This window comes from Monodon monoceros, unplaced genomic scaffold (assembly GCF_005190385.1).
Source record: "Monodon monoceros isolate NGI ecotype Baffin Bay Population unplaced genomic scaffold, NGI_Narwhal_1 Super_Scaffold_6, whole genome shotgun sequence".
Lineage (NCBI taxonomy): Eukaryota > Metazoa > Chordata > Mammalia > Artiodactyla > Monodontidae > Monodon > Monodon monoceros.
In genome coordinates, this window is record NW_021703783.1 from 100,491,202 (window position 1) to 100,511,212 (window position 20,011).

Below are 20,011 nucleotides of genomic sequence, written 5' to 3' on the forward strand. Positions count from 1 at the left end.
TGCAGGCTTGGCCCGTGCACCCCACCCCTGCGCCCAGGGGGCAGGTCCGGGCCTCTGGGGTCGGCTGGTGGACACATGCCTCCTGGTTGGGCGGGTGGGCGGGCAGCGTGAGGAACCGTGTGCGGTGAAGACGGAACAGGGCAGGAGGGCTGGTGGGACGTGAGGGAGAAGGTGGTGCTGGGGTCAAGGCCTGAAGGGGCTGGGGGGGGGGTGCCGGGGGGCCAGCCCAGACCCCCACGAGGGGATGAGGAGCAGAGACTGACGGTGCTGCTCCCGTGAGGTCCCCACCCAGTGACCCTGGAGCGTCCCTGCTGACGCTGGGGGTCCAGTCTAGCTCCCAGGACCCCAGGGCGCGCCCATCCCCGCTGGCGCCCTGCGCTGGGGCTCGGGGCAGTGGGCACAGCCTGGAGGGAGCAGAGTCAAGCTGCGCAGTGCGTGTCGGGGGAGGGGCGGTTCACGCCGCTGCTGCAGGGTGGGGCGAGCTTGACGCCTGGGCCCGGGCAGAACCTCAGCGCTGGGGTAAAGGTGTACACGCGGCTCCCAAACGGTTTGATTCCTTCTTGAAGCTTAGAGTCATCGAAATTCTTAAAACCTTTTCCTCTTCCTAACTCCCCGTTCCCCCAAAACCCACCCGGCTCCGAGAAGCAGTTGTTGTTCCGAAAGCAAAGCCTTTTGGTCCTCAGGGCGGTCTTCGCGAGCCTTGGGCCATTGTGGGGGGACACGCGGGGCTTGTCTCCAGGCTCTGCCCTCACTGGCTCGCGAGGGTCAGTGCCGGGCTGGAGGAGACGTCACACAGCAGAAGCAGGCGCTGGGCAGGTGTGGGCTGGTGGGGGGACCGTGGGCTTGCTCTCTGGGCCCCCAGACCGGAGCTGAGTGCCAGGGCTGGGTGTCCCGAGGCCGCCTGCCTCCCGCACTCAGCCTTTCTAGGTGTGGGCGGTGGGAGTGTTGTGGACAGACGTGGCCTGAGAGGTGTTCCAGGGAAGGGCTCTGGGCCTGTGTGGTCCACAGAGTGGTGAGGGTTGCTAGGAGCACCTAAGGGGCATGTTCCAGACCGGGGTGGGGGTGTGGCGAGGGCCGTCTGGAGGGGGCCGAGGGGGACGGGATGCCCGGGATGAGTGCTGCTGGGAAGGAGGCTCAACGCTCTGGTGGACTGACAGGCGGTCTCTGGCGTGTTTGGAACTTGGGGTGGCAGAGGGGCCTGGGCCACCTTGCAGGGTGGAGCCCCAGCGGGGGTGGTCCAGAAACTGGAGCCTGTCTGCCACACAGGGCTGAGCGCGCCGCCAGCACGCCTCCGGACCTGGCCTCCCTTGCGCCTGTGGAAGTGACCTCTGCCCCAGTCGGGGCCGTCCTCCCCGAGGCTGCCGTGGCGGCCACCACAGTACCGGGCAACACCGGCCCCGCCCCAGCCACCCCGGCAGTCTCTCCTGTGCTGGCCGTGGCCGTCACCCCTGCAGCCCCAGCTGTCTCCACGGCGGCCACCCTGGGGACGGTGACGAAGGACAGGTGAGCAGGTCGGACCAGGGGAGGGGCTGGGTGGGGGGACCCTTGCCCTGAGCGACTCCTACCCACCCCTGCAGGCAGACTGACGGGCCTCCGCCCGCGGGAGCCGCCTTAAATGGCCTCGTGTGATGCTGCCGCCGCCCGGCCTTGGCGCCCCAACCAAGAGAACTACCTGGTGACGCAGTGTGTCTTCTTTAATTTAACTTAATTTAATTTTAAAATAAATGCTGCATTGGTAAAGCTGGCAGTTGGAACCAGTCAGACGGCCCAGCCTGCATTTCTCCTGCCTGACTCCGGGTGGGCCTTGAGGGTCCAGCCCCACACACAGCAATAAGGCCTCAGACAGGGGCTCTGCCTGCGCCACAGGCTCTGAGCCTGTTTTTATCCGTTTTTTAACAAACGCGGAGAGAGCCACGTGTTTGCACTTTTTAATCTAGCGCAGGAGAGGGTCTCTGAGGCTCTGGGGACAAATGTGGGTCTGGAACTGGACTGGCCAGACGGGGTTTTAGCTGCCCGGTGGCCCTGGGAGCTGGCCTTGAGCCAGGCTGCAAACGTGACTGCCTTAAAAAAAAAAAAGCCCCCCGCGGCCTGGCAGGCTGTCCGCAGTGGGCAGTGGGGGGGGGGGTACCTGGCAGGAGCTGGCCACGGGTGTGCAGGACAGGGTGCAGAGGGCCCAGCAGTGCCCGGGCATGCGAGGGCTACCCTGTACCTGCCGGGGAGGGCGGGGTATCTCATGTTACTGTTCTGATGATCTGACAGGGCACCCAGACCCCACGACTCCCAATAAAAGTTGTTATTCTCACCGACAGACCCGCGTATTGTTACGCTGCGGGCCCTGGAGCCCCAACCCGGCTGGCAGCGGGGGTCGTCTGCTGCTCCTGGGCCCGTCTTTGAGTCAACTCCTGAGTAAAGACTGAGCTCTTTTTTCTTTGTGAAACAAACTCTGCCTGGAGGTTGCGTCTCGGGCAGGGACCCCAGACCCACAGGTTCCTGGGCAACAGGAATGTCAGCCTGACGGCTGTCCGTGGGCCCAGGGAGGACCTGGGTGAGCCCCGCCTTAGCTCCCACTGACGGGTGCCGTTGCCGGCCGGGTCCCCCGCACCACCAGCCCCCCTGACCTGGAGCTGTGGCCGCCACCCTGACCACTCTGGGATGTTCTCCCAGCCTCCGCGGTGCCACATTCCGCCCCACACACCCCACCTGCTGCCCACCCGGCCCTGCCCCGCCCCTGGTTGGCACCCGTTGCTAGTAAGGCCCTAGCCTGGGTGGGACTCACGTCTGAATGGGAGAGTGACCTGCGTTACAGCCAAGACTGGGGGGGGGGGGGGGCGGCGGCGGTGAGGACGGTCAGGACCCCAGGGGAGAGACAGAGACAGGCGTTTGGAGCCAAGTGCCCATAACGGAGGCCGTCGGGTCCCTGTGCCCCACCTCCCCATACATAAGCCCCCCACGTCAAGTCCTAAAGCACCCTTGCTCTCCAGAGAGCCCACCCTCTTTGGCGTCTCCCCCTCCTCAGGCCCCGTCCCACTCCTCCATCCATCCCATCCCATCCCATTGACTGACTCTCATCTGACCAGGGTAGGGGCCAGCAACTCTGGACTCCGGACAGCTCCCCTGTACCCCCTTCTTCACAACACACACACCTCTAGGTGGCGCCTTCCGCACCAGCCCCAGGATCGCCTCTGAGGCCTGGAGGGATGGGTGGCCGGGCACCAAGCAAAAGCCTGGTGATGCTGGCCCCCGCCGCCCACCCCGGCCCCAGGACACAGAGGAGACGCAGGCGTGCGGCGTGTCATTAGCGCTCTTTATAGACTCTGGTTCTAGGAACAGGCTGTCTGCGGCTGGCCGGCCGGGGCCAGCATGCTGACAGGGCAGGAGAGGGGATATTTACAGGCCCACCGCGAGGGCTGTACCGTGGCTGCTCCCGGCGGGTGCTCAGCCAGGGCTCCAAAATGAGTTAGAGCTGGCCGGGCGGGGCGGGGGCGGGTGGGGGGTGGGGGCTGTACACACATTTGGGGGCGGGGCCTCAATACTGTCAAGGGCGGGGGCTGTAAACATGGCCGGGGGGCCCTGCCCACCCCTAGTGGTCTGTAACGACTGGACACAGAGCCGCTGAGCAGGACCGGGCTCAGGCGTCTGACAGGCAGCTCTGGATCTGGTCCACCCACTGCTGGGCTGACGGCACGTCCTGGGCACAGAAGTTGTAAACACGACGCGTCGTCTTCACCTGGGGACGCGGGACACTGACTCCACGGCCCCACGCGGGCCGCCGCCTCCCCAAGCCGCGCCCCCCATCCCCCGGCGCCCCAGCCACAGCTCACGTCAAAGAAGGCCTTCTCGTCCACGGTCTTGGGGGCACCCAGAGTGGGAGTGCCAGGCGCCACAGCCTCCACCTCCGCCAGGTCGATGAAGCCCTTGCACTCCGTGTCCACTCGGTGGTCGTAGTAGCGCAGCTGAGCAGGGGCAGGAGGTCAGGGCAGGGCTCCCTCGACTCCCCACCCCAGCCAGCCCGCTGACCACTCACCTGGTGCTTAGTCTTGTCTAGCACAAACCAGCGGGCCTTCCAGGGCTTCATGAAGGCCCCCTTCTTGTACAGGGTGCCCTCATAGGACCTGCGTTTGCAGAAGAACCGGCCAGAACAGCCATCAGGGCCCGGCAACGGCCCCGCCTCCCCGCCCCCGCCAGCCCCAGCAGCAAGACCGAGGCCCCTGTCCCCAGACTGACCCAAGCCCGGAGCACTGGGCAAGGGAACACGAAGAAGCCTGGAGTTGTCCCCAGAAAGGACCCCCCTCGCGCCCGTCACAGCACAGACACTTGGGAGGGTCCCACACCAGAGCCTCAGGGTCTCAGGGAAACGGCCCTACATGCAGAGCAGGGGCCCCTGACACGGAGCAGGCAGGTCTGGGGAGGCGACTGCGGCAACGTGGCCCCTCCAGGCCCAGAGGGTGGGATGCAGCCTGCCGGGCCCCAGCCTCTGCTGGAAGCTGCCCCACCCTCAAAGGTATCCCATGGTCCCTGTCCCTCTCCTCCTCCGCAGCCACCGTGGCCTGGCTGTGGTCGCCAGTTCTATATCCCAAACCCCTTCCAAGCCCACCTGCTTCTCCCCAGCAACGGTCACAGCTTAGGCCACCATCATGGCCTCCCCGGCAAATCAGTGCACCTAAGAAATAACTAGGCGCTCCCCAAAGGCACCTGCCCGCACCCATCGAGAGCCGAGGCCCCCTAGCTCAGAGGCGTCCGTGGCGCAGAGCTGCTTCGCACACCTGCTCTCACTCTCCGCTGTCCGGAACTGGCTGTACAGGGTGCTGGTGCTGCGGCGGGCTGCCTGGCGGGGACCGGACGCGCTTGAGCCGCTGCTCTGGTCGCTGTCCAGGCTGAGGCTCAGGGTGGAGCCCACGGGTCCCTCCTGCAGGTACACACCCAGCGAGCGGCGGTGGTGGGGCACACTGGACACCAACAGGGAGCTGGGGGTGCCCTGGGGGCGGGAGGGTGGGCCCGTGTCAGGGGGGTGGCCTCCACCTCCTCCTGGCAGCAAGCCCACCCCAGCCCCCCACACCCACCCCCGCTCACACGTTCGTCTTGCCGGCCTTCAAGGCGCTGGGCAGCTTTCACCCGATCCCAGGCATCCTTCCAACGCTCAGGGGGTCGGCCCAGCTCTGTCTCCAGCCGCTGCAGCTCCTGGAGGAGAATCAGTGAGAGATTACGCAGAAAATAAGTACCCAGACTAGAACACGAAAGGACAAAAGGATGGAAGACGTAGGACAGGAGACAGGGAAAAGATCTAATGACCGTGTAACTGTCGTCCAGAGGAGGAGGCAAGGGGGAGGGATTGGGCAGAGTCAGTATTTGGAGACAACAGTTGAAGAGACATCAAAAATATACTCAAGGGACTTCCCTGCTGGCACAGTGGTTAAGAACCCGCCTGCCAGTGCAGGGGACACGGGTTCGAGCCCTGGTCCGGGAAGATCCCACATGCCACGGAGCAACTAAGCCCGTGCGCCGCAACTACTGAGCCTGTGCTCCAGAGCCCGCAAGCCTAGAGCCCGTGCTCCGCAACAAGAGAAGCCCACGCACTGTGACGAAGAGTAGCCCCCGCTCACCGCAACCAGAGAAAGCCCGTGCACAGCAACAAAGACCCAACGCAGCCAAAAATAAATTTAATTTAAAAAAAATTATTAGACAAGCAGAACAGCAGGAAAATAAGAAGCATCCTCAGGGGAAAAGTTAAAAGAAACAAGACCCAGAAATGAACTAGACACTCAATTAGCATACAAGAAGTTCAAAACAGTTGTTATAAATACATTTAAGACTTAAAGATGGACATAATGGTTGAGCAGATGGGGAATCTCTACAGAAAAGAAAAACTATAAAGAAAAATGGAAACGCTAGAGCTGAAAAATACAATATCTGAAGTGGAAAATTCATTAAATAGGCTTAAGAGCACATTAAACATAAGAAAGAAAAGAGCAGTAGAGTTGAAAACAATGTAACAGGAATCATAAAAATGAACTGCAGAGAGGAAAGATCGGAGGAAAAAACCAAATACAGCCTCAGTGACCTAGCGGGCAAAGAAGTCCCAGAGGAAATGAGGGCCAAGATTATGCAGAAAAACTTTTTAAAGACATAACGGCCTTGGTGGTCCAGTGGTTGGGACTCTGCGCTTCAACACAGGGGGCGTGGGTTCGATCCCTGGTCGGGGAACTACGATCCCGCATGCCGCGGGGCACAGACAAAAGAAAGAAAGAATGGCCTAAAATGTACTAGGTTTGATTAAAACTATCATCCCATACATCTAAGAAGCTTAAAGAACTCCAAGCAGAACAAACACACACAAAAAACACCATGTGATGGCCAAACTGCCGACACTAAAGATGAAGACAAAACCTTAAAGGTAGGGAAAAAAAGGGTGATGCTACACACGGTTTACAAGGATAAGAACGAGCACCAACACTCAGTCAGAAACAATGCAACAAGCAGAAAACACTGCAACGACATCTTTAAACTGCCAAGTATAAAAAGCTGTCAACCTAGCATTCTACATCCAAAGAAAACACCCTTTAAAAAATAAAGGCATAGATGCGGAGCAACTAAGCTTGTGCGCCACAACTACTGAGCCTGTGCTCCTAGAGCCCGCGAGACACAACTACTGAAACCCGTGCACCTAGAGCCCGTGCTCCACAGCAAGAGAAGCCACCGCAATGAGAAGCCTGTGCACGGCATCAAAGAGTAGCCCCCGCTCGCCGCAACTAAAGAAAGCCCGAGCGCAGCAATGAAGACCCAACGTGGCAATAAATAAATAAATATTCCTTTAAAAAATAAATAAAGGCATAGAAAGAGAAATTAAAGAAACAATCCCATTTACCATTGCATCAGAAAGAATAAAATGCCTAGGAATAAACCTAAGGCAGCAAAAGACCTGTACTCCAAAAACTATAAGATGCTGATGAACAAAACTGAAGATGACACAAACAGATGGAAAGATATACTGTGTTCTTGGATTGGAAGAATCAATACTGTTTAAATGACCACACTACCCAAGACAATCAACAGATTCAATGCATTTCCTATTAAATTACAAATGGCCTTTTTCACAGAACTAGAACAAAGAATTTTTAAATTTGTATGGAAACACAAAAGACCCCGAATAGCCAAAACAATCTTGAGAAAGAACAGAGCTGGAGGAACCATGTGCCCTGATTTCAGAATATACTACAAAGCTACAGTAATCAAAACAGTGTGGTACTGGCACAAAAACAGACACAGATCAATAGAACAGGATAGAGAGCCCAGAAATAAACCCATGAACCTATGGTCAATTAAACTACAACAAAGGAGGCAAGAATATACAATGGAGAAAAAACAGCTTCTTCAATAAGTGGTGCTACGTGCTAAAGAATGAAATCAGAACATTCTCTAACACCATATACAAAAACAAACTCAAAATGGATTAAAGGGAATCCCCTGGCAGTTCAGTGCTTAGGACTCCGCACTTCCACTGCAGGGGGCATAGGTCTGATCCCTGGTCAGGGAACTAAGATCCCACAAGCTGCATGGCACCACCAAAAAAAACCTGAAAGGATTAAAGATCTAGATGTAAGACCAGATACTATAAAACTCCCAGAGGGAAACATAGGCAGAACACTCTTTGACATAAAGCACAGCAATATTTTTTTGGATCCATCTCCTAGAATAACAGAAATAATAACAAAAATAAACAAATGGGACCTAATTAAACTTAAAAGCTTTTGCACAGCAGAGGAAACCATAAACAAAATGAAAAGACAGCCTATGGACTGGGAGAAAATATTTGCCAACAATGCTATGGACAAGAGATTAATTTCCAAAATATACAAACAGCTCACACAGCTTAATATCAAAGAAACAAACAACCCAATCAAAAAATGAGAAGACCTAAATAGACATTTCTCCAAAGAAGACATACAGATGTCCAACAGGCACATGAAAAGATGCTCAATATACCTCACACCAGTGAGAAAGTCCATCATTAAAAAGTCTACAGGGGAGGGACTTCCCTGGTGGCAGTGGTTAAGAATCCGCCTGCCAAAACAGAGGACAAGGGTTCAATCCCTGGCCCGGGAAGATCCCACATGCCACGGAGCAACTAAGCCCATGCACCACAACTACTGAGCCTGGGCTCTAGAGCCCGCGAGCCACAACTACTGAAGCCCATGCGCGTAGAGCCCGTGCTCCGCAACAAGAGAAGCCACCGCAAATGAGAAGCCCGCGCACACTAACAGAGAGCAGCCCCCGCTCACCACAACTAGAGAAAGCCCGTGCACAGCAACAAAGACCCAATGCTGACAAAAATAATAAATAAATAAACGTATATTAAAAAAAATGTCTACAAATAACAAATGCTGAGAGGGAGTGGAGAAAAGGGAACCCTCCTACACTGCTGGTGGGAAGGTGAATTGGTGCAGCCACTATGGAAAACAGTATGGAGGTTCCTCAGAAAACTAAAATTAGAACTACCATATGACCCAGCAATTCCACTCCTGGGCATATATCCAGAAAAAACAAAATCTCTAATTCAAAAAGATACATGCACCCCCCTCCAATGTTCATAGCAGCAATATTCACAAAAGCCAAGACACAGAAGCAACAGATGAATGGATAAAGAAGATGTGGCGTACTTATACAATGGAATACTACTCAGCCATAAAAAGAATGAAATAATGCCATGTGCAGCAACATGGATGGACCTAGAGATTATCGTACTAAGACAGAAAAAGACAAATATCATATGGTATCACGCATGTGGAATCTAAAAATATGATATAAATGAACTTATTTACAAAACGGAAATAAACTCACAGACATAGAAAACAAACTTATGGGGGCTTCCCTGGTGGTCCAGTGGTTAAGAATCCGCCTTCCAATGCAGGGAGCGCAGGTTCCATCCCTGGTCAGGCAACTAAGCCCATGGGCCACAACTAAAGAGCCCACATGCTCTGGATCCCATGTGCTCTGGAGCCTGCGCACCACAACTAGAGAGAAGCCGGCGGGCCACAACTAAGACCCGATGCAGCAAATAAATAAATAAATAAAAACTTACGGTTACCAAAGGGGATGGCAGGAGGGATAAATTGGGAGTTTGGGATTAACATATACACACTACTATATATAAAACAGATAATCAGCAAGGATCTACTGAATAGCACAGGGTACCATAGTTAACATCGTGTAATAATCTATAATGGAAAAGACTATGAAAGGAGGTGTATATATATATATATATATATATATATATATATATATATATCTGAGTCACTTTGCTGTACACCTGAAACTAACACAACATTGTAAACTATACAATAAGAACAGAAATGGTGGAAATAAAAAAAAGAAAAGAAAATGAAGACATTTTCAGGTAAAAAAAAAATAAGCTGAGGGTCACTAGCAGATTTGGACTACAAGAAACATTAAAAGCTCTTCAGGCTACAGAGAAATGACACAATACCAGACCTACACTGAGAATGAAAAATACTGGGCACAGCAAATAGAAGACGCTTTCCTTGCTTCCTAATTTTTTTAAAACAAAGTGGACCATTTAAAACAACCATAACCCATGCTCTGTGCTGACGTCACAGGTAATAGTAAAAGGGCTGATGACAAAGGCAGGAGGACAGGAGCGGGCAGTTCCCGTGGGGGGTGTGCAATTCAACCCCAGATGCGCTGGGACTGCAGTCACTGACAACCACTAAAAATAACACAAAGATACAGCTCAAAAGCCACACAAAGTAGATAACATGGAAAAGTAATACTCAACTGTCAGGAAAAATAACAAAAGGAAGAAAGCAGCGAAAAAAAAAAAGTCCCATGAAAGATAGAAATGGGTAAGAAGACGACCTAACCACACGCTGAGTACCAACCAGAAACTCACCGTTAACTGTAAAGACACAGACCAGTCAGAAGTGAAAGCCCTACAAACAACATCACGCCACACAGACGCTGGCCTAGGGACACCAGCTCCAAGACCATGAGCAGTACCAGAGAGAAGAGGACGGTCCTCTGCCCTCTGTGCTTGTGGGTCCCCTTCACCCACAAAACCATGACCCAGGCTCCCCCAAACCCTGCGTGGCCAGTGCCTTCGGCCGGGGCCACTGCTGGGCTGTGAAAAGCTTTCCACCTGCTTGTTTACACCTCACCACCTCCCTGAGAGGCAGGAATCAGCCTCCCCACTTTCCCCACAAGGAAGCAGCCGCTCAGGATGCCTAGATACCCTCCAAAGACACCCAGCCGGGGGGGCAATGCAAACCCTCCTGTGGTCCGGACCTGAGGCCCCGAGGGAGAACTCCGGCCACCGGACAGCCACCCTCTATGCCATCCCAGCCTCCCCCCAAACTCCAGCCCCAAGGGGCTCTCTTCTCTCTTCTGGGGGCCCGTGTCCTGTTGAATCCTGATTGCTGAGGCTAAGCAGACACGCCCACTAAGTCTGGCAGAGGGAGTGAGAGAAGCCTGAACGTCAACCCCAAGCTTCCAGGCCCATCTCTCTCTGAAGGGGGCACCACCAGGCAGGAGGGAACCCAGCAGAGCACCGTCCACATCGGGGGGCGGGGGGCCGGGGCAGGGCCACCAGACTGACGTGCGCTAGGACCCCCTCTCCCCTTCTCAGGGGCCACACGCACCTCCAGCAGCTGGGAGATGGCGTCGGGCTGGGCTCGGGGGCAGCTGTCGTAGCAGGGCCACACCACCCGGCGCCTGCTCTGGGGGGCACCCCCATCGGGCCGCTCCTCCTCCGGGGGCTCGGGGGGCCCCTGCGCCAGCTCCCAGTCATAGGGGGGGCCCTCGGCCAGCGTCTCCTCGGTGTAGAAGTCCCACACCTTCAGGTTGGACACGTTGCTGTACGGCCGGAGGACCTGGGGGCGGGCCTGGCGTGAGCACCGGGGCGTGGAGGGGCCCGCCCGCCCCGACCAGGCTCTGCTCACCTCCGCGTCCTCGGGCGCGTACAGGTAGTTGTAGAACACCGGCGTCCTCTTGCTCAGCCGCTCCACGTACTCCCACACCGAGCGGCAGGCCGCCTGGCCCCTGCGCTCCCCCTTCTCCTCATACAGCAGCCCTGCAGGGGGCAGCGCTGAGCCCGGCCCCACCCCGGATGCTGACCGCGCCCCTGTGCCCACCTTCACCGCCCCCGCCCCCACCGTACCCAGCTCGATGCGTTCGTAGTCCGAGTCCAGCAGGAAGGTCCGGAAGCGATGGGACGCGTGATGGTAGCCGAGGAACTTGAGGTAGAATGGGCTGAACTCGAACTCCATGGGGAACTGCAGGTGGACCTGTGGGGCATCAGGAGTCAGCGGCCAGCGGTCAGCACGCACAGCCCCCCACCACGGCCGCCCGCTCACCTGGTGCACGCAGTCCAGGAACTGCAGAAAGACTGGCGTGAAGCCACTGCTTTGCCCGGCCAGGGTGTGGGCCCCGCGGTGGCTGAAGCGATGGCCAAAGGACAGCCACTCCTTCTCCACCAGCAGACGGAAGCCCTCCAGGGTGCGGTAGAAGGGGTCCGAGAGCAGCTGCACCAGGGACACCACCTGCCAGCAGCGCCGTGGGTCAGCAGGGCGTGGGGACTGGGCCCAACACCCGCCCCCCACCCCCCACCCCGGCCACTGCGCACCTGAGTGGTGATGTCCCAGCCGTCCTCCAGGCTCACCAGGACAGAGGAGCCCGAGTCCAGGAGCTCCACCACCAGCACCGACACCTGCAGCAGCTTGTGGATCTGCAGGACCCGCAGCCCCTCAGCGCCTCCCAGAGCCCGTGGCCTGAGACCCCAGCACCCACACATCCACAGGAGCGGTGGCTGCGCAGGCCCACGCCAGGGGGCACCCGCGAGGCAGCACAGCCTGGACGGACCCGAAATGCTCCAGCGTGCTTCCTCCCACCCGGCCGCCCACCCACCCGCCTATCAGCGTCTTCTGGGCCTGAAGAGGCATCCCCTCTCCTTGACGTGCCCAGCCCCACCCTGACAGAGAGCAGAGGGCTCCGACACAGCTGGGCCCTGGCCTCCCTCCCGTCGTGTACCACCACTGGGAAGTGGCCATCATCCCCTCCGAAGCCCAATACTATCAAAAGAGCAAAAGCCCAGACCCCGCCCACCCATGGCTCTAGGTAAGTGGCGGGGCCCAGCACCCAGGCGGGCACCGGACGGCCCCTGCCCATCGCATCCCCTCCCCCCGGGTAGCCCTCCACCACGGTGGGGCAGGGGCAGTGGAGAGACCTGGATCAGCCACTCTGAGTCTTCCAGCGAGCACAGGAAGGAGGCTGAACCAGGCTCGGTGGCAGGATAGCTGGGGACACACGCCTTCAGCAGCTTCTTGAAGCTGCCTTTCACCTGCCGTGTCTCGAATACCTCGATGGGCACCAGCTCCCACTGCTGCAGGGGATCTGGCCGTACACCCTGGAGGAAGCCGGCCGTGGTGAGACGCGCCCAGGCCCCGTGCCCCCACCTGGCCCCAGGACCCTGTCCCAGTCACCTTGAGCTGGGCTTTGTCTCCAATGATGTAGAGGGCTGCACGCTGGGGCCGGAGAAAGCCTGGGTCGGGGGGGGCCCCGTTGGCCTGGGGGGGACCCATGCCTGCTAGCCGGGTGCCTACATCAGTGCTGAGCCCACCGCTGCGCCCACCGGCCCGGACACTGCCCCATTTACCTGCACAGAGAAACCAGGTGAGCACCGGAGCAGGGCCAGGGCACCACTCACCTGGGGCAGAGCTCCCAGGGAGGGCAAGGGTGGGACTCGGGGCGTCAGGCTGTTAGTGGCCGGGGCTGTGGCGAGGGCTGGGTTACGCTGGTGTGTCCCACGGGGCCGTTAGTGCCAGGTGTGGGGGACGTTAGTGCCCTGAGCAGTCACACGGGGCCATCAGTGCCAGGAGTGGGGAGCCAGCCTGCGCGGTCAGTACAGTACCTCGAGGCGCAGTCCGTCTGGAGGCCAAGGCCGCCATGGGGTTGGACAGCGTGGTGACCCTGGCTCTGGGGCTGGGCACTGGGGGCACAGCAGAGAGAAGGCTCAGGCCTGGCCCCAGGCCCGGGGGTGCGCCCAGCAAGGGCGGAGCTGTGGCCCAAAGAAACTGGGTGCAGGGCTGGGTCACCACCGAACCCCCCGGGGGTCCCAGAGACAGTGAGGATCTGTCAAGGTCCTCTGGGCCCCCAGGGCAAACGAGGGAGCAGAGGACCCGGTGGTGGGTAGGAAGGGTCAGGGGACAGGCAGGACCCTGCCTAAGCTGCTCACGACACGCAACCACCAAGCGGCCCCTGCCCAGCACACAGCAGCAGCAGGAGGTGCCCATGAGGCGCAGCCCAGAGAAGAGGAGGCCCAGCCTGGGAGCTCCCAGCCTGGAACCTCAGAGGGTGGTTCAGTCCAGGACACAGGCAGGCCCAAGCCCCAGCACAGAGCACCTGTGAGGACCAGGCCCAAGGCTTACGGGCTGGGACGGCCCAGCCTGGAGGCACAGGGAGCCCGCAGGAGGAGGCCTCTGGATTTCAAAGCCTGCACCTGGCTCTGACCCAGGCTCACTTGCCTCTACAGAGAGGGCGCAAGGCACCAGAGGCCAGCATGGCGCCAGACCACTACGCTGCAGGCAGAAGCATGGTCACCCACAGTGAGGACAGTGTGTCCTCGTGACACAGAGTCTGGACCGGAACCGGTGTACGGCTGAGGCGAGCCGAGACCTTGTATGCCCCCAGGCAACGAGGGGGAAGGCCCGTGCCCAGAACTCGGGGGACACCCAGAAGCAGCACCAGTGGGCTGTGGGGACATTCAGAGATGCCCAAGCAACACTAGGGAAGACACAGGCACTAGGAGACGAAAGATCCTGCGGGGAGGGTGCTGCCTGCAGGGGCCACTCAGAACCACTGGAGCGGGCGGAAGGCAGGAAGACAGCGCAACCATGAAACACACTTAATGATGGACTCTGATGTTCGGAAAACTAAAAGCCGCTCAAACTACAGAGCGGTATTCCCAGTAGAGGACCAAGAGGAGTAAGGCCTGGGCCGCTTCAGAAGGTGGCACCGAGCCCAGCGCTTCCTAGGGCAGCATCCCCATTAACCACCGTGAGGACAGCCTGGCCACCCTGTTCCCAGCCCCCTTGGCCCCGGTGCCCAGCAAGTGGTAACAACAGCTACAGACGGAGCACTGAACTACAGGCTGCACGGGGACTGGGGGGCTGGTGTGCGCCAGCAGCAGAGGAGGTGCCTGCGGTTGGGGTGCTCCTCAGGCCTCACTCGGGAGGGGTGAAGGCCCTCCAGCTACGGGAACGAGTGGCGGCTGCACCAGGAGGCCCTGTGCCACGGGCAGGAGCAGCCTGGGCCAGCGTGGGGGCAGTTGGCCATGGGGATGGCTGCAGACTCAGGTGGTGAGCTCACAGACTCAGGGTGGGCAGAGAGGGAAGAATCAAGGACGATGCCCGGGCTTCTGGAAGGCTCAGCCCCACAGGTGGCCTGCCAGCCCCCAAGCCCACCTGAGAGCTAGAGCAATGCATCTGGGAGCCAGTGCATCTGGAACCTAGAGCAGCAGCAGAGAAAAACGCAGACAAGTGTGAGGGGAGGGAGGGAATCAGGAAGGCCTGAGCGACAAGTGACCCCTGGTGTGATGTCTGCACAAGCCAGGGTGGGGGAAGGGTCTCACAGAGAGAAGTGACCCTCGTGTGACATCGGCCAACTCTGCACACACAACCGCCAGGACGGCTCCAGGTGTGTACAGATCCCTGGTAGACGCCGTCACCACATCTGCTGAGGTACAGGCAGGGGTTGGCTCAGGCCAGCATCTGGGCAATGGTCAGGCCCAGTGCGGGCAGCCTCCCAGCCCTCATGCCTCCAGCGGGGTGATGAGACCTCCAAGCACGGACTGAGAGGCAGCTCGCTGATCACCAACGTGAGGACCAACATGGGCTAGGTGGCAGCTCCGAGGAGGCCCAGCAGCTTTCAGGAGGGCCAAGAGGATGAACCGGAAGGGACCAGAGATCAGTGAGGGAGGGTCCAGGAGGGGAGATGGGCAGGTAGGGGAGAGGCTGTCACGGGGGGAGATGAGGGAGATGCGGGGGCAGGATGGGGGCAGGTGGAGGGTAAGCGGGGTGCAGAAGCGATTGCCTTGGGGCAAGGCCCTGGGCTCGTGAGGCTGCCCATCCTGACACAACCCCCCCCCCCGCCTGCACTGCACGCCCTGGGGCCCTCCTGGGTGTCTCCTGTCTAAAACCCTCTCCCAGCGCCAGGCATCCACATGGCTCACCCTGCCACAACAGGGTCCCCGCCTGTCACCCCAGGAGACCAGACCACCGCTTGTGGACAGCATGCTCTTCTAAGGGTCGCCCTGCACCAGCACCCCGACGGCAAGGGGTAGGGCCCAGGATGGCCCCTGGGCGCATGCCCCAAATTCCTGGGCCTGCTGCCTCCTCTGTAAACCCCCAGAGGAGTGGTCAGAGCTGGGCCTCAGGACACTCACCTGCTCCCACAGCCCAAACACTCTGCCCCCTTGTTGGTCTGCTTTCCATAAATGCCATCACTACCCGCCAGGTCCTCCGGCCCCGAGCACCCTCACCGTGACTGCCCATGTGGGCCGAGGAGAAGCCGCTGAGGGTGTTGCGACCGGACGCATCAGCATAGCGCGGCATGGAGCTGACCACGGCCTGCAGGTACTTCTCCTGCTCCAGGCTGCTGGAGTCGGCCTGGGACTGGCCTGCGGGAGGAAGTGGAGCTGGGGGCGGGGCGCCGGGGGCGGGGCGCCGGGGGCGGGGCGCCGGGGGCGGGGCGCCGGGGGCGGGCTGCAGTGTGAACAGGGAGCCTACCCGGAGAAGGCGCGTTCTGGGCCTTGAAGAGGCCGACGACCCCCTTGCCGTGCAGGCCCCCTGAGCGCAGCAGCACGGCCTTGGAGCGTCCGCTGCGCCAACAAACCACCGGGAAGCGGTTCTGGCGGTAGCAGCGGGAGACGCGCTGCAGGGCGTTGTCCTGGACGCTCTGGGGGACGATGAGCAGCCCCGGATAGCTGCGAGGAGGCGGACGTGAGGGGAAAAGCAGGCCAAAGGCACTCTGGACCCACAGCCGGGCGCCCCTGGGCCTTCGGCCTCCTGGAGGCCACCAAACCTGCCGCGCTCACTGCTCACCTGCGGCAGATGGCGTACATGCGGTTGACCGGGGAGATCCGGAAGGGCTCGGATTTCGCGCGGCTCAGGCTGCTGCTCAGCGTGCCCAGCCCCAGGCGCTGGTAGTCCCGGCAGCACGCCCGCTCCACCAGGCTACTCATGGTCATGCGGTCCGAGGGCTTCAGGGCCAAGGAAGGGGTCAGCGTGCTGGGCTCCAGCTCCTCTGACACTGGGGCAGGCCAGGCACACGGGGGTCATTACCCACGGGCTGCCCGGGTCCCTTACCCCTCCACGTGAGGGTCTTCACCCCGACCGCCCACGGCTCCCCACACCCCCACCTGAGATCTCGTCCTCCTGGTCCCCAGGGGGTGGCTGGCCCCGGTGCTCCCAGCTTGGGGGGCTGTACTTCTTCCGGGTGACATACTGCCGCCCGATGGTCCTCTTAGCGTTCTTCATCAAGTTCCGGGACAGGGTCCTGGGGGGGCCCGAGGAGTGCAGTTGCAGGGTCAGCAGAGGTGAGGAGATGGACAAGGGGACACACACACAGTGGTTCTGCGAAGGGAAGGTGTTCTGGCCTTGGGGCCCAGCTCCCTACCTGAAGGAAGGACCCTTGTCCTTGGTGGCACGGGGCGGCCGGCCGGGTGTGTGGGCAGAACCCAGGGTGAGCGCGAAGGTGCCCCTGATATCTGGCGGGTACCGCAGCTTGTGCAGCTGCTTGCGGAAGAGCTCAGCGCTGTCAGACCCCACCTCCTCGTCAAAGACCATCTTCAGCAGCTGTGTCAGACATGAGGCCCTCAGAGGCTGGGAGGCCCGTGGGCCTGAGCCCTGGCCACAAAGGCGGACAGGCCTACGGGACGCCCCGTGCTGCATCACTGGAACTCGGGTGTTTCTAACAGGATGGATGGGTGAGGGCCCTGCGACCAGGCGGCCCTGAGAAAGGCGGCTAGGTCTACCGTGGGACTGTGAAGGGCCAGTCTCGCCTCTCTATCCGGTGACGGACACGTCCTGAAGGAGCGCCCCAAGGACAGAGGGTGAGCGGAGGGCCTGCTCCCCAGACTGCATGTAGCTGGAGACTCAGGAACCCAGTCTTTGTGTTTCATCTAATCTGTGTAGGTTTCAGCTGGGCTGGGCTCATGCAGCACGCTCCAGACACGGCCTCTAGGGTTCGGGCCTTGCAAGGTAAACGGGAGAGCCCCAAAAACTGGCACATGGCGCAGGCAGAGGACACCAAGCTAAGACACAGCGACTTCCCTGTAAACTCAGGAATCACAAAGGGCTCAATGCTGGCTCAACACCCGCTCATGAGAACAAGACTAGGGCTCAGATGCTGCATCCTGGAGAGGGCCGCGACTCAGGGGCCCACAGACCCCACCCAACACAGCCCATGCCCCAGCCGACCTGGAAGGTGCAGGAGCGCAGCTGCAGCCCGTCCGGCAGGTACTGGTCACTGGGGGTCTGGATATTAATGCGCTCCTCCTTGGTCAGCGCAGCCACCGGGAAGGAGCGGACCACCACCTGTTCCCCCACTTATAACAAGCCGGGTGCAGAGTCAGGGGGACGGGAGGGGTCGAGGGTCACAGAGTCTCACGGTCCCAGAGCTATGGGGTAGACCAGGAGGGTGGGGAGGAAAGACAACAGCCTATCTCCCACAGAGACCCTAAACCCCTGAGAAGGGGAGAGGGAGAGGCAGAAGAAGTCCCACTAGCCCGAAGACCTTGGGGGGGGCAGGGGGAGGGGCAGGGGGAGCGGGGGCAGAGGGGTCCAAAGGCTCACCCAGGGGGTCGGTGGGCATCCCCGTGAAGATGACCCGGTACGTGGTGAGGAAGACAGCGCCCTCAGCCGGGAGCAGTGCGGGGCCGCCCCTGCTGCCCCCGGCACCCTCCTCACGCCCATCCGGCAGCAGGTAGACACGCAGGCCGTCCAGCACACACTCCTCACCGGGCAGCAGGCGTGGCCGAAGCAGTTTGGGCTGTTTGGGGACAGGAGCAGTGCCTCAGAACATAGCCCAGTCCTGGTGCCCGCCACTCCCCGGCCCCTACTCACCTTCTGGATGGGGGGCAGCCTCTTGCTCTCTCTCTGCACGGCCTCCAGGGTCTCGATGTGCATCTGGACGATGTCTGGGGGAGAGCAGTTCTCATGCCCTGGCCTGCGCCCACCCATCCAAGGGGAGTGTTTCCAGGCCCAGACCCCATACCTGGCACCATGACATGCAGCCCCTTGAGGTGGTCGCTGGTGACCCCACTCTCTGTGCAGACCTTGTCCACGAAGCGGTTGATGAAGCGGACCACGGCCCCGGGCACGTCACAGGTCTCTGCGTCCTCGAAGCCGCTCTCTGTGTCATAGCTCTCCGCCACGCTGCCTGCCATGCTGGGCCGGGGAGGGGCACAGTGGGCACAGGCCACCCAACCCAAGGCCTGTACTGCTCAGGTCCTGCCCCCAGGCCACACCCCACCTGTTGGTGACCAGGCTGTTGCTGGCGCTCTCCAGGTCGCCCAGCCCTGCACGCTCCCGGAGCAGCCGGCTCTTGCTGCTGTCCAGGGGCAGGAGCAGGTAGCTCATGCGGCTGGCGTAGTGGATGGCCTGGCTGAACACCGTGCTCTCCTCCTTCTGCACCAGCTCCTGCTGCTTCTCGCGGCTCAGGGTAGGCCACAGGCGCCTCTGCTCAGATGCCACGTCCAGGGCAGAGCGCTCGTCCTCCTGTGTGAGTGCCTCCCCAACCTGACCCAGGGGCCGCACGTGAGCCAGAGCCAGGCCAGCCCCATCCCGCGGGCCCAGGGAGTCCCCACACACCTGGGAGGGGTCTCGGTCCTCGGCAGGCTCCAGGTAGAGGGCCCGGATGTGGGTCTGCACATCCCCGTAGAACATGGCCTCCCAGAACTGCGGCGTGCTCCACACTACGTGCTCCTGCACGCAACTGTACGCAAACTGCGTCACCCCTGGGCTGAGCTTCTGCAGAAGCCAAGAGGGAGTCAGCGGGTGCAGCCGGCAGGAGGTTGGGGAGACTCTGTCCGCCCCAGCACTCACCCGGCAGAAGGCAGTGACCAGGGGCAGCAGAGCAGCTGCGATGCCGTGCTCATCCAGGGAGGTGCAGTCCTGCAGTAGGGCCGGGGGCGTCGGATCCCGGCCCCGTGCCATTCACACCCCCACCAGCACCGCCGACAGAGCAGCACCTCCCATCAGTCCCCGAACCGTCTGCACCAGCTCCCCAGGGCTGCTCGGAGGTTGAGGGCAGGAGGCCCCTGCACCAGCCTCCCACAAGGATTCTCCCCACGCCACCCTCACCGGCAGACCGGGGTCTCCCCAGTTGTCGGCACCGCCAGAAGATGCACCCTTATGGGTAGGCCGGGGAAGCCCTGCCCGGCCCCACCCTGTGGCCACAGCGCCAGCAGGGTGTGAGGCCCGGCCTCACCTGCAGACAGCAGTTCATCATGCGGACCACGAAGTCGAACTGCTGGTGGTCAAGGACCGCCCGGTTCTGTTGCACATGCAGGTGCAGCTCCTGGGCAAGGCAGCGGCGGGCCGCACGCCCCTTTAGGGCCCTCAGCACAGCCGGAAGCAGCTGCGGACGGGGAAACAAGGGGATGAGGGCACGAGCCTATGTGGACCCAACCGTGCCCTGAGGCACAGGGAAGGCCTGGCCCAGACGTGGGGGCCAGAGCCCAGGCTCTCAGCACAGAGGAGACCGGAAGCCATCCGGTCAGGTGTGCCCAGATTGGGGCTTCAATGCCCAAGAGAGACCAACGCTCTAGTGGAGCCAGCCCCCCGCACACGAACCTCACAACACTGTCAGTGCTCTGAGCGAGACCCCATGACCGGCCAGGGCCCCAGCGCCTAGAACGCACAAGCCTAACGCAGAGCCAGCAGCCGGCTCAGCACTGGGTGGGCCACAGAAAGGGCTGCACTTGTCCTGTTGATACTCCCGCACA

At 60.3% G+C, this 20,011-nt stretch overlaps 2 protein-coding genes across 14 annotated transcripts in view; one reads left to right on the forward strand and one right to left on the reverse strand.

The window, feature by feature from the left end:
• The window catches only part of PPP6R2 (protein phosphatase 6 regulatory subunit 2), an 83,334-nt gene extending 81,258 nt beyond the window's left edge, over positions 1-2,076 (forward strand). For all 10 annotated transcript variants that reach the window (XR_003791153.1, XM_029205758.1, XM_029205754.1 and 7 more), the window contains 2 exons: positions 1,267-1,503; positions 1,578-2,076. Coding sequence is in view for 9 of the 10 variants with exons in the window: in XM_029205758.1 (XP_029061591.1) it covers positions 1,267-1,503; positions 1,578-1,629 (289 nt within the window). In the remaining variant the exon portion in view is untranslated. The remainder of the gene's footprint in view (positions 1-1,266; positions 1,504-1,577) is intronic.
• A 1,384-nt stretch (positions 2,077-3,460) lies between these two features.
• Positions 3,461-20,011, reverse strand: part of SBF1 (SET binding factor 1) — a 28,066-nt gene continuing 11,515 nt past the window's right edge. The window contains exons 16-41 of one of the 4 annotated variants that reach the window (XM_029205708.1): positions 19,495-19,644; positions 19,110-19,178; positions 18,876-19,034; positions 18,538-18,803; positions 18,280-18,452; positions 18,129-18,202; positions 17,859-18,054; positions 17,484-17,611; positions 16,681-16,859; positions 16,424-16,560; positions 16,107-16,314; positions 15,792-15,988; positions 15,545-15,682; positions 12,917-12,994; positions 12,489-12,661; positions 12,233-12,412; positions 11,633-11,734; positions 11,364-11,549; positions 11,168-11,294; positions 10,950-11,080; positions 10,650-10,880; positions 5,071-5,178; positions 4,764-4,975; positions 4,025-4,112; positions 3,822-3,953; positions 3,462-3,727 (exon numbers count right to left, since the gene is read on the reverse strand). In XM_029205708.1, the coding sequence (XP_029061541.1) occupies positions 3,629-3,727; positions 3,822-3,953; positions 4,025-4,112; positions 4,764-4,975; positions 5,071-5,178; positions 10,650-10,880; positions 10,950-11,080; positions 11,168-11,294; positions 11,364-11,549; positions 11,633-11,734; positions 12,233-12,412; positions 12,489-12,661; positions 12,917-12,994; positions 15,545-15,682; positions 15,792-15,988; positions 16,107-16,314; positions 16,424-16,560; positions 16,681-16,859; positions 17,484-17,611; positions 17,859-18,054; positions 18,129-18,202; positions 18,280-18,452; positions 18,538-18,803; positions 18,876-19,034; positions 19,110-19,178; positions 19,495-19,644 (3,921 nt within the window). In that variant the 3' untranslated portion in view covers positions 3,462-3,628. Of the gene's footprint in view, positions 3,728-3,821; positions 3,954-4,024; positions 4,113-4,763; positions 4,976-5,070; positions 5,179-10,649; positions 10,881-10,949; positions 11,081-11,167; positions 11,295-11,363; positions 11,550-11,632; positions 11,735-12,232; positions 12,413-12,488; positions 12,662-12,916; positions 12,995-15,544; positions 15,683-15,791; positions 15,989-16,106; positions 16,315-16,423; positions 16,561-16,680; positions 16,860-17,483; positions 17,612-17,858; positions 18,055-18,128; positions 18,203-18,279; positions 18,453-18,537; positions 19,035-19,109; positions 19,179-19,494; positions 19,645-20,011 lie in introns of all 4 variants that reach the window. The other 3 variants (XM_029205707.1, XM_029205710.1, XM_029205709.1) reach the window with 3 other exon arrangements.